This window comes from Mirounga leonina, unplaced genomic scaffold (genome assembly GCF_011800145.1).
Source record: "Mirounga leonina isolate KUSES-001 unplaced genomic scaffold, KU_Mleo_1.0 Mir_376, whole genome shotgun sequence".
Taxonomy (NCBI): domain Eukaryota; kingdom Metazoa; phylum Chordata; class Mammalia; order Carnivora; family Phocidae; genus Mirounga; species Mirounga leonina.
In genome coordinates this window covers 4850312-4873529 of record NW_023270718.1, presented here as the reverse complement: position 1 = coordinate 4873529, position 23218 = coordinate 4850312, and the positions used below count along the sequence as shown (strand labels likewise).

Below are 23218 nucleotides of genomic sequence, written 5' to 3'. Positions count from 1 at the left end.
GCATTCCTGTGTTCCTTACATAGGATCTAGGGGAAAAGCCATTTCCTAGCCTTTTCCAGCTAGCATTCCTTGAGTCACAGCCCCTTCTTCCACATTCAAGGTGCATCTAACTCTAACTTCTGCTCCTGCCATCTCATTTCCTCCTTGGATTCTGAGTCTCCTACTTCCCTTTTTCCCATAGAAGGACCCTATAATTACACTAAGCCCATCATAGATAATCCAGGATAATCTCATTTCAAGATCAATAACTTAATCACATTGAAAAGTCACTTTTTCCACATAAGGTAACATATTCACAGGTTCTAGGGATTAGGATGTAAATATCTTGGAGAAGGGCATTATTCTGTCTACCATATATGTTGCAGATATCTTCCACTGCTCCAGGGCTTGTCTGTTTACTCATTTATTTTTTTAAAAGATTTTATTTATTTATTTGAGAGAGAGACAGAGATTGTGAGAGAGAGAGCATGAGCCGGGAGGAGAGGGAGAAGCAGGCCCCCTGCGGAGCAGGGAGCCTGATGCAAGGCTCAATCCCAGTATCCTGGGATCATGACTTGAGCCGAAGGCAGACGCTTAACCAACTGAGCCACCCAGGCGCCCATGTTTATTCATTTATTGCAAAGTTTTCATTGAAGAATTTTCTATATTTAATTTAATCCAGTGTGTCAAACTTTTCCTTTATGATTGGTGCTTTTTATGTCCTATTTAAGAAATCTGTGCCTACACCCAAGTCATGCAGATATTCTTCTAGGTCTTTCATCTGGAAGTGTTACTGTTTTATCTTTTACATTTAGAACTTCAATCTTATCTGAATAGATTTTTATTTAATACGTGAAGTTGGGGAGGCCAGGGTTCATTTGTCTCTGTGTAGATTTCCAATTGCTCTAACAACCAGTGTTCATTGAAAAGAATGCCGTTTCTCTACAACTTTGCAGTGCCATCTTTATTGTAAATCAGGCATCTATATTTGTGTGTTTCTGAACTCTCCCAGTAGTATCCACAGAACTTTCTGTGATAATGGAAATGTTTGATATCTGTCCTTCCAGTATGGTAGCCATGTAGCTACTGAGCACTTGATACGTGGCTAGTATGACTGAGGAATTAATTGTTAATGTTACTTAATTTTAATTAATTTAAATAGCTGTATGTGGCTAGTAGCTACCATATTAAACAGTACAGTATATTGATCCATGGACCCATTTGTGCCATAGATCCCTGTGCCAATACCACACTCTCTTAATTACTATAGCTTTATAATTAGTCTTTACATTTGGTTCTTCTTTGTCAAGATTGTATTACCCATTCTAGGCCTTTTGCTTTTCATGTACATTTTAGAATCAGCTTGTCAGTTTCCCCAAAACCCTGATGTGATTTCAATAAGAATTGCATTGAATTTATAGATCAAATTGGGGATAATTGACATTGTTATACTTCCATTTCACAAACATGTTATATCCCTTTATTTTCTCCCAGTAATATTTTAGTGTGTACACGTGTGTGTGTGTGTATGTGTTGAAAGGCCTTGCTCATCTTTTGTTAAAATTATTCCTAGACATTTTATGTCTTTTGGTATTATTGTTGGTAGTATTCTTTTAAAATTATTATTTTCTAGAGGCATACATATTCTTGGTATGTTTTCAAGGGTAGAGACTCTATATTCTTCTCCACATAAGGATGAAAGGGTTTGGGAGGCCTCAGGGGTTCTTGTAGGATAAGTCTTGTCTTTCCTTAGCTCATATATCTGAAGTCTGTAGTTCTTGATGTCCTTAAGGTCAACAAAGAAGGAAGCCCCATCCCTGCAGAAGCAGGAACTAGAGTCCACCCAGGATGACATCTCTTAGTGAAAACACGGAGGCCCAAGATGAGAGACCCCAGATTTCTAGACCTTCAGATTCCAGATCCCTGATTACTACTACCTCAGCTTCCCAGCTGTTAAAGTCTGATTTGACTACTGAGGAACCAAGGTCAGAGGGACAGAAGTTTGACACTGTGTCATCATACCTTTGGTCTGATGAAGATAATGATGAAATCCTGGAGACCATAGACAATGACGAGCCAAAGGAGGAAGCCCCCACTGACCGACCATCATGGGCCAATAAAATGGAGTACCTCCTGGCCCAGGTGGGCTTTTCTGTGGGACTGAGTACCATCTGGCGCTTTCCTTATCTGTGTTTTCACAACGGAGGTGGTAAGCCTGGGGACCAGGAATCATGGGCCCACAAGGGGATGAGGAGCCAGAGGACTATCCTGCTACTCTGGGGTCTCTGAAATATGTAGGGGTGGGGGATTTGGGAACCTGACTAGGGCAGGAGCCAGGTACCTGGAAGGCAGCTGAGCTCACCACTATACCACCAACGCTGGAGCCAGGTACCTGAACACCTAGGATGGGAGCAGGATATCTGAACACTTAGGTTCATGAGGATGGTGGGGCTGAAGGCTGAGATTCAGGGTGGGAGTGGAAACTAGGCATCTGGGTCTTCCAGGATCTGGGAGCCCAAGGGACACCTGGGACTATGAGGGATGTGGAAATAGTTGAGCCCTGATGCTGGTGGCCCTGAGGGAGGTCACTGGTGGGGAACGTGTTTTGCCAGACCCCAAGGACGTCCAGGCACTGAAAAGCCAGGTGGTTCTCAGAACTCCTCCTGACTCCCTGAACAGGCAGTTTTCTCATCATCTACATGCTCATGCTGTTCTTGGTCGGGGTTCCTCTTCTATTCCTGGAGATGGCAGCTGGTCAGAGGATGCGTCAGGGCAGCATTGGTGTATGGAAGGTCATCAGCCCCTGGATTGGTGGTGTGGGGTATACCAGCTTTATGGTGAGGAGTCCTGGGTTGCCCAGGCCTACCCTTTATGCCCCACTCCCACCCCAACAGTTCCTTGTCCTGGGATAGGTCCCATGACTTTACTTCTATGGGTCAAGTCTCTTCAGTTCCCCAGTCCTCTGGTCAAATCCCCTCCCTTCTGCTGGCCTACCTTCCTTCTGTCTCCAGAATTCTTCATGGTTCCTAGGTGTGCTGCATCGTGGGTTTGTACTACAGTGTGCTCATGGCTTGGAGTCTCTTCTATTTGGGACAGTCTTTCCAGTCTCCACTGCCTTGGTCAAAGTGCCCCTTACTGAGGAACTCCAGTGATTTTGGTGAGAAGAGAGGGAAGAAAATGGCAAGTGGGAGGGCTGAAAAAAGGATAGGGCAATGAAGAAGGAAGAGGATCGTTGAGAGAATAGGGATGAGCAGGAAGATGATGGAGATTGGAAGGAGGGGGTGGAGGGGGATTGGAAGAGGGAGGCACGTGGTCTTGCAGTTTCCTCCATGGCCAGTTCACCTCAGATCCTGAATGTGAGCGGACAACACCCACCACATACTTTTGGTACCGGAATATATTGAAGGCCACAGATGAAGTTGAAATGGGTGGACTACCAGTTATGCATCTCAGTGTCTCTCTCTTTATGACATGGTTAATTATCTGCATCTCCATGATCAAAGGACCCAAGTCCACTGGGAAGGTGAGCCATCCTCTAACTTACAATCTGATAGACTCCTTTCTATCTGAGACCCCCTAATATTCTCCTAACTTGATGCCTGTAGGTCTCCAACTTCTAACTCCTTCTAATATGACCTTTGACTCTCAGTAGTCCTTGATCCTACTGGCCCAGCTTCTGCCTTTGCTAACCTCTATTTCTGAATCATACTTCCCACTCAGATGCTGTATGTGTCAGTACTCCTTCCCTACTTCATCCTTTTCTGTCTCCTTATCCGGAGTCTCATGCTGGAAGGCGCACATTTTGGTCTCAAGAATTTGTTGGCTGCCAAGGTGAGGTGTCCCCTGCCCTTTGATCCTCTTATCCACATGGGGGTGTCAGAGACAGAATGGTGGTCAGTCTGATAGAGGCCCTCCTGGCTCCCTCCTTCACCACCTTCTCATCTTCCATCATATCATGGTTTACTCCTCTTCCCTTTATATCCCAGTTTACACAATACTTCTCCCCAGGTACCAGCCCTGTACTCTGTGGAAGTGTGGCGCCGGACAGGGAACCAGCTCTTTTTATCCATGGGCCCTGGCTTTGGCAGCATCACTGCAATCAGCTCATACAGACCTCGGTCCAACAACTGTGTCATGGATGCCTTTGTTGTGGCTTTTCTCAACTTGACAGCCTCACTGACTGCCATGGTGTTTGTATTTGCCATAATGGGCCACTTGGCCACAGAGAACAATGAAAAATGTTACCTGAGGTGAGCCCAATCTTTCATATGGAGATCATCAAAAAGACCAAAGTCTTAGAAATAGCTCACGGAATTCCAGTCTAGGCCCCCATCCCTCAGGGCTGTTGGCTCAGTCAATATGGGACCCTCTGACAAGAGCCTCCTGAACCTTCGAAACACCTGAATCTCTCCAACTCTTTCAGAGCCTTTCTAAACTAGGAAAGCCCCAAACTTGGAGGTTTTCAAAGTTGTGTTCACCCCATTCTTAACTGGGGTCTGCCATGGAAAATTAGGAGAATAGGTTCAGCAGAATCAATAGATAAGAAAAAAATAAAAAGGACTCATAGCCCCACCAGAGTCCCCATAGCCCATTCCTGATTTTTTTTCTCCTGTGAGATTCATTCTCAAAATTCTCATCAGACATTTATAAAACATCTATCTGGCAACCCTGTGTTGGGTTCTGGAAAGACAGCCAATGGTGAAGCAGACCATCATACCTGCCCTCAGGTGTGGTCCCGGTGTGGTCCTGGTGTGGCCATTGTGGCGTTTACCAATATCACCTCTGTGTTTTCTGGATCCACCTTCTGGGCCATCATCATCTTCCTGTTGCTGGCGAGCCTGGGGCTGAGCACCATGATGGGGATCATGCAGGGCATTGTTACCCCTCTCCAGGACACTTTCTCTTCCCTCAGGAAATATACAAATCTGCTCAGTCTTTTTAGGAAGCAGATACTAAACAGATAATCACAAGGAGATGAGAACTGGTAGTAAGGATGATGAGAAACACAGAAGAGCAAGCTATTAACTTCCTGGGGCAGTCAGAGAATGCTTCCTCCTGGAGGCAATCCCGAGCTCAATCTGTCTCCTGACAAATAACCACAGCTAGTAGCCTTTCAGCTGTTTCCCATTCATACCTACATATAAAAACATACCATTAAAAAAATCGGATCATACCATACTACTCTTCTGCAGCTTGTTGACTTGCTCTTATGGAAATGGATTTTGAATAGCTTTCCATGGCAGTAAATAGGGTTCGGGGAGCTGAGTGAGGATTTGTAGGAATTTGCATATGGAGAACCGTATAGTGGTAGAATTGGGGTAGACTGAGCAGGAGCAGAGTGGGGGTGGTTCTAGGCAGAGAGAATGTCATGTGCCAAAGATACAGAGATGATGGGGAGCATGGCAGGTTGGAGCAGGTTGAATAATTGAATGTGGCCGAAGGAGAGAAGGTGAAGAGTTATATGTTAGGAGATTGGAGAGGCCAGTAGGTCAAGAAAGCTGAGAAGCTTTAACATTGTCCTAAGATTGTCTAGTAGGAGGTATAGGTCCTAAAGCCCTACATGACATTGTACGAAAGAGCCCCTCCAGGGCCCCACTTAAGTCAGAAACTCTCTGGCCTCCGGCAGACACCTTATGAAAGTAGGTGTCAGACAGTGAGCACTGGGACCCTGGAGACCCAGGTTTCAGTGCAGATCAAAAACTCTAGACTAGTGGTTTTTCTTCTCATGTAGAAGATAAGAGAAGTTATCTTAAAGGGCCATAATGATTTTATGTAATTCTACCCTTGTCCCCAGGAATGCTGAGACAGTGCAGTATCTGATAGCTGCTGGGGTGCTGCCTGCCGAGGCCCACCCCCCAGACAGTATGTATCATGATCCAAGCTCCATCTACTCTGGGTGGCTCAAGAGCCTCCCTAAACAAGTCAAAGACACGGTCCTACCCTATATGACCAATTGCAACATAGCTCATGAATTGACGGAGGTAGGTAAGGGTTGGGGATGGGGTCCTTATCTTCCCTTCAAAACCCCCAGTGCACCAGAAACTTCAGCTCTCCATAGGTGTCTCTAGAATCCAGAAGGGCAATTCTTGACAGCATACTGGACAACCAAGACCAAGGTTCAAGGTTCACAGTACCCTATTGCAATAAGGCAGCTGTAGCCTCTGTAGCACCAAGCCCTGGAGTTCATATAAGCGTGTTCATACCAAACCAAAAGAGTTGCCAGACCAGCAGCTGTTGTTGGAAGAAGTCCTCCTGCCTCAAGGCCAGATGAGTTTAACAATGTCTATTAATGGTGCTATAGATTGTGTCCTAGGGGAGGGGACAGGAATGCAGTTAAGATTCTACAGCGTGAGCTCAGAGCTCTTGCCCTTCATCCCATCACAGGTTATGGAGGGTCCTGGTGTGGCCATTGTGGCGTTTACCAATATCACCTCTGTGTTTTCTGGATCCACCTTCTGGGCCATCATCATCTTCCTGTTGCTGGCGAGCCTGGGGCTGAGCACCATGATGGGGATCATGCAGGGCATTGTTACTCCTCTCCAGGACACTTTCTCTTCCCTCAGGAAATATACAAATCTGCTCACAGGTACTCTAACCTATGTCCCCACTCCCACCTAGGACCATTGTTTAGCTTAACCCTACTGGGATTCTTACACAACCTAGTTTGAATTCTGACCTTGATCCAAATCTGATGTTTTCCCTCAGTGGGCGTCTGTGTGCCTATGTTCCTGGGCAGCCTCATTTTCGTGACGCCTTCGGGTAGCTACTATGTGAACCTGCTGGATGATTACTGGGTATCTCTGCCCATCTTCTTCATTGTCATCTTGGAGAACATAGCCATGGCCTGGATCTATGGAGCCAGAAGGTGATTCCCCAAGCCCAGAATCTGCAGTCATGCACCCACACAGTGAGGTCCCCTAGGGAGTATTGGCCCTCCTGTTCTCACTGTTAGGCCTCTGACCCAGGGCGTTTGGAGAGCCCCCAGGGAGGTGGGAAGGAGAAGGCACGGGCTGACTCCTGGAGAAAACAGGTGTAGAATGGAAAAGTGGTGGACAGTCCATATCAAGTCCTAGTGGCTCTTGAGCCCTGCTTGTAGGCGTGGGCATGTAATTCCTTGCTTCTCAAAGTGGGCTCTGGAATAGTAGCATTGGCATCACCTGGGAGTTTATTAGAAATGCAGACCCTTGGGCGCCTGGGTGGCTCAGATGGTTAAGCGTCTGCCTTCGGCTCAGGTCATGATCCTGGAGTCCCGGGATCGAGTCCCGCATCGGGCTCCCTGCTCGGCGGGGAGTCTGCTTCTCCTTCTGACCCTCCTCCCTCTCATGCTCTCTATCTCTCATTCTCTCTCTCTCAAATAAATAAATAAAATCTTAAAAAAAAAAAATGCAGACCCTCAGCATGTACCCCAGACCTTTGAATCCATATCTGCATTTTAATAAGAACCCCAAGTAAATTGTGTGCACACTAGCATTTGAGAAACAGTGTGTAATCTAAATGTGGCAGTGTTTCTAGGTGATGGTGGCTCTTGGCATCAGTTTGCTGATCATACACTCACTCTCACATATTGCCCAGAGTGTGCCCAAGGACCAGGCAGGCCTTGTGAGCACTGAGGATACTGGGATAAATTACATTGAGTTTCTGCTCTCAGAGTTGAAAGAAGAAGACATACAAAGGTAGATTTGGGGGCAGGATAGTAAGCCTATGATAGAGGCAGCTGAGGGCACTCTGGGAACACAGATGGTTATCTAAAGAAGGCAAGGAGAGGATGCTTGAACAGAATCTAGACAGAGGAAGGGGAGTTTGTCAAGAGAAAGAAAGAAGGGCATTCTAGGCAAAAAAGAAACCCAATGTGCACATATGTTGGAGTTAAGAAGGTGCACCAAAGATACCTGGATATATGGGCATGAAGAAACTACATTTAGAGACTGGATATATTGGCTTTTATCCTGAGGGTGATGGAGGAGAGAAATTTTTTTTTTTTTAAATCCTGGGGCTGGGACAGAAATCAGACTGAAAGGTGATGAATTAGAGGCAAGAAAACTGGTTGTGGAGGTGAACAGAAAGGTTTAAGAAATGTGACGCTTTGTCTCCCAGGCTGAGTTTGGACTGACCCCTCCCCAAGGCTGGGTAAGGCCTGAACAGGCCCCCCCCAAGTCTTGTGGCCCTTCCTCCCAGGTTCCTTGCAGACTTGATTATCATGTTGGGCCGCCCCATCTCTCCCATCTATCGTTGGCTGTGGTGTTTTCTGTCTCCATTTGTGCTGCTAGTCCTGTTTGTAAGCACCCTGCTTCATCTGTTTCTGAAGACCATCAACTACTTGGCCTGGGACTCAAGCATTGTGAGCCTTCCTCTAAGACCCCAGAATCCCCTACCCTAGGGAGTGGTTGAGGACTTTTCAATCTCCTCTGGCCTCTAGGACTCTGTCACCTTATTCCCTGATTCCCTTAGGGATTCAGTTACCTAGTCTCTGGCCTTGGTTCATGTCTTACCCCCAACCTTTGTAGCCTTCCATTTCAGAGAACCTGGGTATTCTAAACCTTCTCTTTCTCCACAGTCAAATGAGGTGATCCGAATTTATCCATCATGGGCTAAGGTCTTGCTCATCATCCTCATCACCATTACCATCTTGCCTATCCCTGCCTACTTCTTGTACACACTCATTGGCGTGGATTTCACAGTCTCCATGATTCACAGTGGGGCCACGGTTATCTTCAAACCTGAAGCTAAAGAGAACTCACTGAAGTCCTATCCACGGCTTCAGGTGAGGAAAAGTCAAAAGATTAATAAAATGGATAAGTAACAGGGAAAAACCTCTCTGCCATGTGAGTAATTCATCTTGGAAATAAAGACTTGGTTTATTTGGCAAAACATCACTTCTTTTTCAAAGTGGAACTCTCTGGCTGGCAACTTGACATTAGAAAAGGTAAAAGTAGCACCTGCTAATGTAACTGGACCCAAGACATTTTGTTTTCCTGGATTGGGAAAGTTTTTTTCTGGCCAGATGGAGGTTAACATAGCAGCGATTCTCTGCATCTCCTATACTTGCCCTCACCAGACACATAATAACGGTATTCTTTAACTTCCAGTATTTGGTTGATGGTGACTGCTGATCCTACTTCTCCTAGGCTGCCTTCCTCTTGGAATTGGTCTGTGTCAGGTCTCATCCCTATGAAACTAAGGTAAAAATGGTGCTGGTAACTACATCAGTGGAACTTTGCTTTTGTCATAAAAAAAATGCCCAACTCCCGTTCTTGCCTTCCATTGACTTTGTTCAATTCAAATGCTAGAATCCCAGGCCCTCTCTGCCTGGTCCTTCCTAAACAGATAGCGACAGTTTTCTCAGAAAGCAGTAGATTCACTAATTATGGCAAAGTGGTTAATAATTGGTGACTTCCTCATGTATCTCTTAAATACTTGGAATAGTTGATTACCAAGTCTACCAAGGGACTTAAAACTTTACACATTATATATTTTTACTATGGTTGTCTGGGAGCCTGATGGAAGGATATTTGGCAGGGAATGAGAGAGAGTAGAGGTTAACTTCAGAGATTGAAGAGCCAAGGAATACTTCATCTAGGGCGAGGTGACAACAAAATAAGACAAACAAGACACACCATAGTATAAGACACCTAAAACATACCAGAAAACAACTTAACAGTTGAGCCACCCAGGCACCCTCCAAGTTGAGATTAATATAAAAGGTGCTTAGTGGATAGCACCTTACCCCCAGCACCTGTCATTAGTAAATACAAATGATCTCTGGGGGAAACAGAACCTCTGCCAAGCCTCACAGAATTCCATGAACATGAGCTCAGAAAAAGAAATCCTAAAACATGCAAGGCAAAAGGTACCCTAAGGGAGGATTAGCAGAAACAACAAGTAGCAGAATCACAGCTGCAAGGACCTAACGTACTGGAATTATCAGGTGCATAATATAAACTAAAATATGCTTAATATATTTAAAGACAGGGGCACCTAGGTGGCTCAGTTGTTAAGCATCTGCCTTCGGGTCAGGTCATGATCCTGGGGTCCTGGGATGGAGCCCTGTGTCAGGCTCCCTGCTCAGCAAGGAGCCTGCTTCTCCCTCTCCCACTCCCCCTGCTTCTGTTCTCTCTTTCGCTGTCTCTCTCTGTCAAATAAATAAATAAAATCTTAAAAAAAATAAAGAGAAAAAGAGTTGAAATTAAGAGGTACAAGAGACTCTCAGAAATGATCAGGGTATTTGTAAAGGAACCAAAAAGAACTTTTAGAAATGAAAAAAATCACAAAGATTAAAAACATCAATGGATGGGTTAAACAACCAATTAGAAAACTAGGAAGAGGGGCGCCTGGGTGGCTCAGTCATTAAGTGTCTGCCTTTGGCTCAGGTCATGATCCCAGCGTCCTGGGATCGAGCCCCACGTCGGGCTCTCTGCTCAGCGGGGAGCCTGCTTCTCCCTCTCCCACTCCCCCTGCTTGTGTTCCCTCTCTTGCTGTGTCTCTCTCTGTCGAATAAATAAATAAAATCTTTAAAAAAGAGAGAAAAAAGAAAACTAGGAAGAGACAAATCAAAGAAATTACCAATAATATAGCACAGAGAAACTACAGTATTAAAAATATGAGATTAACCATATGTGAAATTTAAGAAACGAACAAACAAACAAAAAAGAGACAAACAAAAAAACAGGCTTAAATACAGAGAACAAACTGGTGGTTGCCCGGGGGATGGGTGAAATAAAGGGGATCAAGAGTACACTTATCTTTTTTTTAAGATTTTATTTATTTATTTGGGGGAGTGAGAACACAAGCTGGAGGAGAGGCAGGGATCGAGAATCTCAAGCAGACTCTGCACTGAGCATGGAGCCCAACTCAGGGCTTGATCTCACAACCCTGAGATCATGACCCGAGCAGAAACCAAGAGTCAGATGCTTAACCAACTGCACCACCCAGGGGCCCCAATATTACACTTATCTTGATGAGCATTGTATAGAATTTTTGAATCATTATATTGTACACCTGAAACTAATATAACACTGTATGTTAACTATAGTTGAATTAGAAATTTTTAAATGTTTACTATATGAGATTATGAGAAGGGAGGGTAGTGGGAGAAAGTCTAACATACGTGTAATAGGAGCTCCAGAAAGTGATCATTGGAAGAATAGGGAAGAGGCAACTTGCAAAGAGAAAAATGCTGAACACTTTCCAAAATCAAGGAAAGATAGAAATCCTTGCACCAAGGGAGCACAACAAATCCAAAGAAGGATAAATAAAAGGAAACTGGAGCACACCAAAAATAGATCTAAAGAGCAACCTTTCGGAAAAGACATTACTTACAAAGGAATGACTATTTCATAGCTGGTTTCTTTTCAATGGCAAGAGAAGCCAGGTAGTGGGAAAGTATCTGCCAAGAAGTGAGAAAATAACTGTCAATTTAGAATTATAAATCCAGGGGCGCCTGGGTGGCTCAGTCGTTAAGCGTCTGCCTTCGGCTCAGGTCATGATCCCAGGGTCCTGGGATCGAGTCCTGCATCGGGCTCCCTGCTCAGCGGGAAGCCTGCCTCTCCCTCTCCCACTCCCCCTGCTTGTATTCCCTCTCTTGCTGTGTCTCTCTCTATCAAATAAATAAATAAAATCTTTTTAAAAACAAGATTTATAAATCCAGCAAAAACTATTCCTCAAGAACAAAGCAAAATACAGATATTTTCAGGTGAACAAAACAATTTTCCACTCACAAATCTTTGGTAAGGTATGTGCTTCCAGGAAAAGGAAAATGATCTGAGAAGGAAGATCTGAGACCTGAGACAAGAAATGTCAAGCCAAGAAACTAATGATAATGTGGGTAAATGTGAACACACACTGACTTCATAAAGCAGTAATAACAATGGCTAATTTGTAAGGTCAAAAAAAGTGATGAACAAAAATACTGGAAACAATCATACCTAGCTAGAGATAGAGTATTCCTCTCAGCAGGATGACAAAAATAATATTGATCTTTAGACTTTGATAAGGATGCATGTTAAAATTTCAAGAGTAACTACTAAAAAAGAAACTATAATTTATGTATTAGTTAAGGTAAATAATGATAGCTTCTCTAACAGTTTCAATACAAAGTCTCAGTGACTTCATACAATCCGATTTTATTTCCTGCTTACATCAGAATATAGTACAATATAGGCTGGAATAAGGGTGAGAGTGTTCTACATCCAGTCATTAAAGAACCAAGACTTCTTTCATCTTGGTGCGCTTCCCTTCTCTAGATTCTGGAGTTTTTGCCAGCGATCTGATGGATAGGGAAAGAGAATGCGTTTTATAGGCCAGATCTGAAAGTGGAGTACATGACTTCTGTCCACATTCCACTGGCCAGAACAAAAAGGCCAGAAGAACAGAGAACACAGTTGTTAGAAAGCACTAGTGGGAGGGCGCCTGGGTGGCTCAGTCGTTAAGCGGATGCCTTCAGCTCAGGTCATGATCCCAAGGTCCTGGGATCGAGCCCCGCATTGGGCTCCCTGCTCAGTGGGAAGCCTGCTTCTCCCTCTCCCACTCCCCCTACTTGTGTTCCCTCTCTCGCTGTGTCTCTCTCTGTCAAATAAATAAAATCTTAAAAAAAAAAAAAAAGCACTCGTGGTTTCTGTCGCATTCACAGATCAGCAGAAGAAAAAAATCAAATAAAGAAAAATCAACCCAAAAGAATGCAAAACAAAATATAAAAGATTAATGTAAAAAAAATTGGACAAGAAGAAGATAAAATATTATAAATCCACATACACTAATAATTACAATTATTTACAAATGGACTAAATATACTAATTAAAAGACAAATACTGAAGATGGAACTGTTTTAAATCCAGCTCTCTGCCCTTTATGTGAGACACATCTATAACATTAGGACACAGGAAGATTTAGAGTAAAAGGAAGGAGAAAGCTATACCTGCCAGATACTAACCAAAAGACAAAACCATTATAGAAATAAAATATTTTTTGAGATAAAGAAGTTAAAAGATTATATTTATGAGAAGGGTACAAAGATTACAAATTGCATGGACCTAATAATATAGCTTCAAATGTATAAAACGATGAACTATAAGGAGAAATTGATAAATTCAACATTTTTGTGGAAAATTAACACAATTTTAGCTGAAAAACAGTAAGTATATACATTTGAACACAGTTAACATGTTTGACATAATGGACATATGTTGAACACTGTATTCAGTAATTAGAGAACACGTATCTTCTGAAGCGCACAGAATATAAGATTGATCACATAGTAACCGATAGCACAAGCCTCAACAAATTTCAAATCATCATACAGACCATGTTCTATGACTACAGTGTTACTAAGTCAGATATGAACAATGAAAATACAACAAAAGAAAGTCACATAATTAGACATTTTAAAAATCACATTAAAAAAAAAAACATGGGTCAGGGCGCCTGGGTGACTCAGTTGGTTAAGCATCTGCCCCCGGCTGGGGTCATGATCTCAGGGCTCCCTGCTCAAGGGGGATTCTGCTTCTCCTTCTCTTTCTGCCCCTCCTCCTGCTCATACTCTCTTTCTCAAATAAATAAAATCTTAAACAGCAAAGTCTTTTTTTAAAAAAAAATTCATGGGTCAAGGACTACATCATAATAAAAATTAGAAACTACATAAAAGTAAGCAATAAGAACTGCATATCAAAATGATGGAAGGGGGCTAAATTGGTGTGTGTGTGTGTGTATTTGGCCTGTCCTGCATCCAAGCCTATTTTCCATTTAGGAGAAATCTGCATTGTGTGAGTCTTGGTGGGAGGAGCAGATGCACTAAATTGGTAAATTTTAAATTGTTAGAAAAGGCTGAAAATTGATAAGCTAAAACATCCAATTTAAGAAGGTAGAAAAAGAACAATAAATCTAAAGTAAAAGGAAGAAAATAAGCAGCAGAAATTACTGATACAGAAATACTGATATAGAAATTAGAATCTTGGTTCCCAGTTTTCAGCAACAACACCCCCTCCCCCAAAAAACAGGGTCAACAAAGTCAAAAGCTGAGTCTCAACAAAAATCTGGTTTTTACAAATGCAGCAGAGATTCCAAAAAGTAAGAGAATTGAATGAACAATTTTCAGCCTTGAAAATTTTGAATCAACATAAAGAAGTGATAGCTACTGCCTGGAGATCTGGGATTTCTGATTGCCTAATAATTCCGAGTGGGTTTCCCTTGAGAGGGTTGTGGAGGGGGGGTGAAATTTGAAGTTTGGGGTGGTTCATCAGAAAACAACTGTTGTACAAGGGGTCATTTTCTCTGGATTTCCTCACTCTTGCTGATAAGAGGAGGTTAAGTATGGAGGAGTTAAAAATTGCTGCTCTCTTTAAGGGTGTGGTTCCACTTGTTGATACTCATTGGGCTTCCCTCCTTTCTAGGCCCCGCCCACTGGTCCTCCTCCCGGCTTCCACCTCTCAGCGGTAAAGTGAACTAGGAGTTGGAAGCTCCACTCTCCCTTGTCTGCCCTCTCTCCATAGAGTACCCAAAAAACAGTCATTAATTCCGTCGGCTTTCTACCTTGCCTGCCAAGCTTCCTTTTGTTCAGAGACCTAAAATTTTCTTTTACAAAAGCTTTATTGAGATATAATCCATACACCATACAGTTCACCTATTTTCTTTTTGCACAATGCCACCTATTTGAAGCTTACAATTCAATATTTTTTAGTGTATTCATAGAGCTGCTGAATTTTGCCAAGTGCATTTTCATCTTGTTGATAGATTTTTTGATATTGAGCCAGTCGTGGAATCAATCCTTCTTAGTCATAAATGTATTATCCTTTTGATAAATTGCTGGATTCTGTTTGCTAATATTTATTTAGTTTGTTCATCTAGTTGTTGTAGATTATTTTTCCCCTACTATCTTTTTCTAGATTTTAGTATTAAAGTGATGCTTTACTTCATAAAGTAAAATAAGGAGCTCTCTATCTTTTTCTGTGATTTAAGCCAATGCTTCTCAAACTTTAGTATGCCTAAGAATCATCTGGAGAGCTTGTTAAAAAACAGACTCCCCCACCCACCCACCCACCGAGAGCTCATGGTATATTGGCTGGATAAAGGATTCTTGGGTTGCAATTTCTTTTATTATCTCTGTAGATGTCATCTCATACTCTTCTGCCTTCTGGTGATAAAGCTGAGAAGTCCAATGCTAATCTGATCCTTTTTCCTTTGTAACTTGTTTTTCTCTGTCTACATGCCTGTAAGATTTTTCTCTTAATTTCTGGAGTTTACAGATTTTACCAGGATATGGCCAGATATATATATATATATATATATTTTTTTTTTTTCCTCATCAAAACTGCCTGGAACCCAGTGAAACCTTTAAATTTGTAAAAAAGATTTTTTTTTTAAATGGAAGACATTAACTTCTAGTATTAGTTTACTTATTGCCTCTTATCCATCTATTCTCTTTACTTTGGGGTCCACTGTTATTCATATGCCAGTTCTTTATTTCTTCAGTTTTATTGAGGTGTAATTGGCATATAACATTGTGTAAGTTTGAGGTGTATAATGCAATGATTAGATCTACATATCTATTGCAAAATGATTACCACAATAGAGTTAACACTTTTCATCACCTCACATAATTACCTTTCCTTATGTGGTGAGAACATTTAAGATCTATTCTCTTAGCAACTTTCAAGTATGTAATACAGTATGTTGTAGTTGCCATGTTGTATACTGGAAGTTTGTACCCTTTTACCAACATCTCACTATTTCCTCTACTCCCTAGCACCTGGTAACCACCATTCTACTGTTTCTATGAGATCAACTTCCTTAGATTCCACATGTGAGATCATACAGTATTTATCTTTCTCTGACTTATTTTATTTAGCATAATGCCCTCAGAGTCTATCTATGTTGTCACAAATGGCAGGATTTCCTTCTTTCTCTTGGGTGAATAATATCCCATTATTCTACATATAACATTTTCTTTATTCATTCATCTATAGATGCACACTTAGGTTGCCTCCATATCTTGGCTATTACAAATAATGCTGCAATGACCATAGGAATCTCTTTGAGGTAGTGATTTCATTCCCTTGGATATATCCCCAGAGGTGGGTTTCTGGATCATAAGATAGTCTGTATTTTACTTTTGAATTGTTCATTTTGTATGCCCATTTGTCTATTGGTTTGTTGATCCTTTTGTGTAATTTAAAAAATTCTTGGCATATTAGGGAAATTAAGCTCTTTGTTATAAAGCTGCCAACTGTTTCAACCCAATCACTGAATAATTCATGTCTTGCCCACCAGTTTGAAATCCCACTTTATCACATCCTGATTTCCATCAGTAGCCAGGTCCTCTAGACTTTGTATTCTATGCCATTAATTTACTTGCAAATGTGCTCCAGAACCACCCTGGTTTAGATATTGAAGCTTTACACTGTGTTGAATCTATATGTTGAATAGAACAGTGACTAAGAGCATGGCCCCCTGGGTTCCTATCTAGCTAGGTTCTCCCCTTCCCTCAGTCTACAAAGTGTGTTAACCATGAAGTCTACCAGCCAGACTAAATCTGCTTGGCAACCGGTGACCTCATTCGGCCCACCGAATCCGGCAGTTATCCCGGGATCTTCCTAAAGATCTTCCCGGAAGAATAAACTTGGAGAGAAGATGCACCAAGGAGTAAGGGGTGGGGGTGGGGGTGGGGTGGGGAGAATTGAAAGGTGCGGGCTTCACGCTTAAGTGCGCAGATGGTCGGGTTTCTGAGTTCGGGAACCTCGGAGCAGGCGGCACCCTGCAGAAGATGGGGCCAAGACGCCGGCAGTGGTCTATGGGCTGTGGGGCCGGAGCCCAGACAAATGGATCAGTGTGCGCACGCCTATGGGCTGGGCTCAGGTGTGAGCATTTCCAGGGTGAATTGCCTAAATCGCCTTCCGGCTGCAGCGAAATATTAAAATCGCCTCTGGCCCCAATAGTGGTGGTTCCCTCGGACCTTCGTCGCGCGCCCCGGCCACCCCCAGCCCCCCGCCACGCCCGCAGAAGCGACCGGTCTTCTCCAGACTCGCGCGTCAGTGGCGGGTAAAGGTGGGGGGTGCAGTGGTCCCGGCCCCTAGCTCCTGACCTCTCGGGGAGCCAGGCGTCTGTTACCCCCAGCCACCCCCCTCCACCTTTGGACCTAGACCACAGAGCCTCCCCTCCCAGCTCCCTTTCTTTCCAGGAATTTAGGAATCCAGGATGCCCTGAGTCTGGGAGGGGCGGGTTGGACCCCTGACACCGACGGGCAGGATAGTAAACGCCAGCTGGTAGAGCCAAAGTCTGGTGGCACATCTTGCCCCTTCCTCACTCCCCATCCCACCTCCCCTCTCCTCCCCCATTCTCTCTCTCCTTGCTTAGGTCGCGGATGGGCCCGCCCTGGAGACACCAACTTTCTCCAGCAGGTCACCTGGGCTGAGTCTGTGGGGTTGGGATGCTGTAGGCACATCCTTCACTGACTGGCTCCAGAGGTGGACTCCTGGGACTCTCCCATCTGGATCAGAGAGTTTCTTAGCTGGTCTTCAAACAGGTTGTTCCTCCTTTGATTCTCTGAGAGCCCAGCGGAGAGTAGAGAGAGCAGGGGGCCTGGAAGCTGAGAAAGACTGAGTGCACATATCCAGGCGGGGCTGGACTGGTGACAGAGACAATCCCAGGCAAGTGCTGTACCTGGGCTGACACCTCTGGGGGAGGTGAAGGTAGAAGGAGCATTGGCAATAGAGTGAGTTGCAGGTACAAAACCTTGATAGGGTGACAAGCAGGTGACTGCAGCTGCAGGTAGGGTAGGACTTGGGAGGAGCAGGAAGGAGCCGCCCTTGAGGAAGGGCCCTGGTGCGAACCTAAACAGGGCTGAGTCCCCTCAGGAAGATTTGAACAAATGATAGACTTGGTCAGGTTTATACAATGATGCTGGGATATTAAGTACCCATTAAAGATCATATTTTTAAAGAATATCACATAGGAAAACACTTTTGATATAGTGGATATATATATATAATCTCCAATATTATCTGCAATTTGTAAGTAATACATACACATATGTTCATCGAGTATAAATATATATATTATATACTGTATTTAACATTATCTAGTACATAATATATATTAGTAATATCCAGTTTGTAAGAAATACACGTGTGTAAAATATTCATATATACATATACTATGATAACACCCAATTTATAAAATTGGCTGTGCCTCTTTCCAAAACCTAAAGGGAATCCCAGCAAAAAGAAGAAGGAAAGAAAGAAAGAGAGAAAGAAAGACTTAAAAGAGCGAACATTTAAAATCATGGTATCTTTTAAGATTGTGTACATTTTGCACCTAGGTTTGCAACCCAAACCTCAAAACCTAAGAAGAGGCCAAATGGCCTGCCTTACAAATAGCGTCAACCCTGAGCTGTCTTTTTGAGTCAGCAGGTTGGACTGAGCTGGATTGTGTGCTGCCTTGGTATAGAAGCTGATGCTGGTGGCAGGACTGCTCCCACAGGAGCTGAAAGGCCTTTGCAGGGCAGGGTAACTGCCCCTCTGGCTGGAGTCCAGGCAGTGGGCTGGCAGGGGGGCCACACATTTCCCAACCCATAATTGGAAAGTGGGTACCTGACAAAGAAAGGCTGTTCTAGTGAGATAAAAAGCCTGGGAGGTGGGATCCGAATACCAAAATAGCAACATTTCCAGATTTCAGCAGTTTGTGGAAGCATTTTAATCAGGACATCCCCAGAAGGGGCTACTGGGGGCATTGGACTAAGACATGCAAAAGGATATTTTTATGTGTAAGGTGTGTTAAAACCTCAAGACACTCCTGGGGAGTTCCAACTACATAGCGGGCAATGCAGCAGGGAAGTGACCAAGGTGATCAAGGTTGGCTTCCCAGAGGAAGTTAGATCTGAGAGGACACACCAGTGATGAGTTGAAGTTATCTGAATGAGGGAGGATGGGAAGGGGCAGAAGGGAGGGTGTTACGTGAGAAAGAGCACCTAGAAAGAGTTCCCTATGCATTTACATGCATATGTATGAACACTTAGAAATGTGTCATTTTCTTTATATGGATTTTTTTAATATAAATGGTATCATACATTTGACATTCTGTGACTTTTCACCTAGAAGTGGGCTTTGGAGACTTTGTTAATGTTCTTGCATACCTATATACCTTTCTTTTTTATTATAAAATATTATACATGTTCACAAAAGTATACAAAACTGAAATGTTCAGCTCATGACTTATCATAAAGCAAATATCCCAACTATCCTAATCAGAAAAAGAACATCACCTCTCCCAAACACCAATCCCTCCTGCCCCTCAAGTGGGAATCACCACTCTGACACTTAATATCATCCCTTTTTTGCCTTTATTTATGGTTTTACCACCTCCATGTGTGAACCTAAACACTTTAGTTTTGCCTGTTTTTTGGACTTTGATATAAACAGAATCCTATGATATGTATTCTTCAGGATATAGCTTATTTGGCTGAGTGTTAAGTTTTGGGGATTCATCCACGTTGTTAAGTGTAGCCATAACTCATTTTTTTTTCCTTTGCTGTGTAGTATTCTTTTGTACTGGTTACATCACTACATACGTGTGTGTGTGTGTGTTTGTGTGTCTACACTACTGTGTTGGACTTCCTGATTGTTTCCTTTTGGGGTTGTTGCAAACAGTGCTGTTAAGGAAATTCCTGTATGTGTGCTTTGTTGCAATTATACCTGGGAGTGAAATTGCTGTTCATGGGATAGGTATACCTTCAGTCTTAACGGAAAATGGCCAGCGCATCTCTCAAAATAACTTTGTCAGTTTCCAGCCCCACCGGTAGTGTATCATATTCCCCATGGCTCCTCATTCTTGTTAATGTTTGGTGTTCTTGGCCTTTTCGTTCTAGCCAGTCTGACTGGTATGGAGTGGCCCCTCAATGTGGTTTCTCTTCTGTTTAAATGGCTTGAACCCTTTCATGTGTTCACTGGCCATTTGGAGAACCACTTTGGTGAAAGGCTTCTTTACATTTCCTGAGGATTTTTCTACTGGGTTATTTATATTTTTCTTATTAATTTGTAGGAGCTCTTTATAGATTCTGGATTAAAAAAAAATCTCTATCAGCTATATGTGTGTCCAACTTTTTCTACTCTGTGGCTTTTGACAGTTTAAATACGGCCTCTTGATGAACAGATGTTCTGAATTCTAATGTTTACCTGTTGTTTCCTTTATGGTTAGTGTTTTCTAAGTCCTGTTTCTGAAATCTTTCTTAACCTGCAGATCATGAAGATACTCCCTCATATTAACCTCTTTAGAAGTTTTGTGAATATGCCTTTCTTTTTTAAATCTCATGAATTAATTCTTGTACAATGTAAGATAATGATCAAATTTCATTGTTTCCGTATGAAAATACAGTTGCCCATCCTAATTATTTAACACTGTCATTTTCACAATACTCTAGGTTGACATGAAATATCTCTCCATTTATTTAAAACTTTTACTTCTCTTAAAACAAAACAAAACACTTTTACTTCTCTTAATAATCCTTTATAGGTTTTGGCAAAGAAGTCTCATCTTTCTTTTGTTAGATTTATTCCTAAGCACTTGAAATATCTTAATGTTATTATAAATGTTACATTAAAATTTTTTTCATCACCTATTTATTTTTTGCTAGTATCTAGAAATGCTATTAATTCTATTCCATTAACCCTGGTACCAGCCACCTTGGTAAACTCAATTAGTCCTAAAAATGTATTTAGAGATTCTGTTTTATTTTTTACATACACATTTGTATCTGTAAATAATGACATTGTTATTTCTTCTTTTCCAAACTTTATACTTGAAAAAATCTTACTGCATTTGCTAGGACCTTGTACCAATTATCTGTTGCCGCCAAAATGCTGCATAACAAACCACCTCAAAATCCAGTGACTTAAAACAACAGGAATTTATTATTATACCTCATGAGTCATTATTATACCTCAAAGAGTCATTAGGCTGGGCTCAGCTAACATGTAAGGGAGTTGACTGGCTGTTGACTGATCTAGGCTAGCTTATGCTGGGACCACTAGAGTGATTCAGCTCAGCTCGGATTTACGTGTCTCGGTTTTCAGCGAATTAGCCTACAGATATCCTCAGGGGGATGGCGAGAGTGTAAGAAAGCAAGTAGCAACAAGAAAAGCCTTTTGCAGGTTAGGCTCTGAATAGGCACAACCACTCCGATTCAAGGGGTAGGAAAATAGGTGATGGCCTCATTAGTGAGAGGAACTACAGAATCACATTGCAAAGGGGCTGGATATAGGAAAAACTGAAGACCTGGAACCCATGAATGCTATCAATCAACCTAAACTTTAAATCCAGTTTGAGTAGAAGGGACTGGAGTGGGCATCCTTTTTTTTTTTTTTTTTTTTTTAAGATTTTATTTATTTGACAGAGAGAGACACAGCGAGAGAGGGAACACAAGCAGTGGGGAGTGGGAGAGGGAGAAGCAGGCTTCCCGCGAGCAGGGAGCCCGATGTGGGCCTTGATTCCAGGACCCCGGGACCATGACCTGAGCCGAAGGCAGATTCTTAATGACTGAGCCACCCAGGTGCCCCTGGAGTGGGCATCCTTATTCACAAACTCCAAGGAAAAGCCTTTAACATTTTATCCTTAACTACAGTGTGTGCTGTAAGCTTTTTTTTTTTTTAATAAATAACCTCTATGAAATTAAGGATGTTCCTTTCTAGTCCTAGTTTCCTCAAGTTGGTTTTTTTTTTTTTTTAATAAATGGTTATTGGGTTTTATAAAATATTTCCACAAATACCGAGATAATTATATTATTTTTATCCTATATTATGTTATCACTGATTGATTTTTACTTCTAAACCCCCCTGTATTACTGGAATAAACTCAACACAGTTGTGATGTAATACTGTTTTTATACAATGATGGATTTGATTTGCCAGTATTTTGTTTGAGACATTTGCATCAGTGTTCGTGATTGACACTGATACGTGATTTTCTTTTTCATTATTCCCTTGCCAGATTTTGGTATTAAGGTTATGCTGGTCTCGCCACTTATTCTATTCTGGAAGATTTTATGCAAGATCAGTCCTGAAATTTTCTTTGGAGCAAACTAATTAGAGAAGTAATTTATTAAAAACTTCTACGGGCGCTGGGTGGCTCAGTCATTAAGTGTCTACCTTCGGCTCAGGTCATGATCCCAGATTTTATTAAATAAATTAAATAAATTAAAATTAAATAAAAAAAGATTTTATTTATTCATTTGAGACACAGAGATACAGAGAGAGAGAGAGCATGAGCAGGGGGGAGAGGCAGAGGGAGAGGGAGAAGCAGGCTCCCCGCTGAGCCAGGAGCCGATGTGGGCCTCGATCCCAGGACCCTGGGATCATGACCTGAGCCGAAGGCAGATGCTTAACCATCTGAGCCACCCAGGCGCTCTAAATAAAATCTTTTTAAAAATTTTCTAGAACAGGGGCGCCTGGGTGGCTCAGTTGGTTAAGCGACTGCCTTCGGCTCAGGTCATGATCCTGGAGTCCCAGGATCGAGTCCCGCATCGGGCTCCCTGCTCGGCAGGGAGTCTGCTTCTCCCTCTGACCCTCCTCCCTCTCATGCTCTCTGTCTCTCATTCTCTCTGTCTCAAATAAATAAATAAAATCTTTAAAAAAAATTTTTTTTCTAGAACAGGGACGCCTGGCTGGCTCAGTTGGGGGAGATGCAACTCTTCAACTCGGGGTAGTGAGTTTGAGCCCCAAGTTGGGCAGAGAGATTACTTAAATAACTAAATATTTTAAAAATAAAAGATTAAATTTATAGAACAATTCAGAGTTCCTATTTCTTCTTGCATAAGTTATTAAATATTATTTTTCCCAAAACTTACCGGCATAAAATTCTTTATTGTAGTGTTTGATTATATTTTCAATAACTACAGGATTTATAATGATGCTGCTTTTTTATTCCAACACTGGTTATTTGTGCTTTCTCTCTTTATTTTATGGCAAGTCTTTTTTTTTTTTAAGATTTTATTTATTTATTTGAGAGCGAGAGAATGAGAGAGAGAGCACATGAAAGGGGCGAGGGTCAGAGGGAGAAGCAGACTCCCCGCCGAGCAGGGAGCCCGATGCGGGACTCGATCCAGGGACTCCAGGATCATGACCTGAGCCGAAGGCAGTCGCTTAACCAACTGAGCCACCCAAGCGCCCTCTTGGCAAGTCTTAATAGAGATTTTTATCAAATTCATTTGTCTCTTTAAAGAACCAACCTTTGGGGCGCCTGGGTGGCTCAGTCAGTTAAGCAT

General features: G+C 42.5%; 1 protein-coding gene across 1 annotated transcript; it reads left to right on the top strand.

Moving 5' to 3' along the window:
- The first annotated feature begins 906 nt into the window (after window positions 1–906).
- Window positions 907–9699, top strand: LOC117997965 (orphan sodium- and chloride-dependent neurotransmitter transporter NTT5-like). Its single transcript, XM_034986494.1, has 11 exons — window positions 907–2188; window positions 2659–2816; window positions 3010–3136; window positions 3327–3502; window positions 3700–3817; window positions 3995–4229; window positions 5774–6039; window positions 6128–6565; window positions 6685–6844; window positions 8155–8317; window positions 8534–9699. The coding sequence occupies exons 1-11, from the start codon at window positions 1828–1830 to the stop codon at window positions 8777–8779; spliced, it is 2448 nt and encodes an 815-aa protein (XP_034842385.1). The 5' UTR covers window positions 907–1827; the 3' UTR covers window positions 8780–9699.
- Window positions 9700–23218: the final 13519 nt, after the last annotated feature.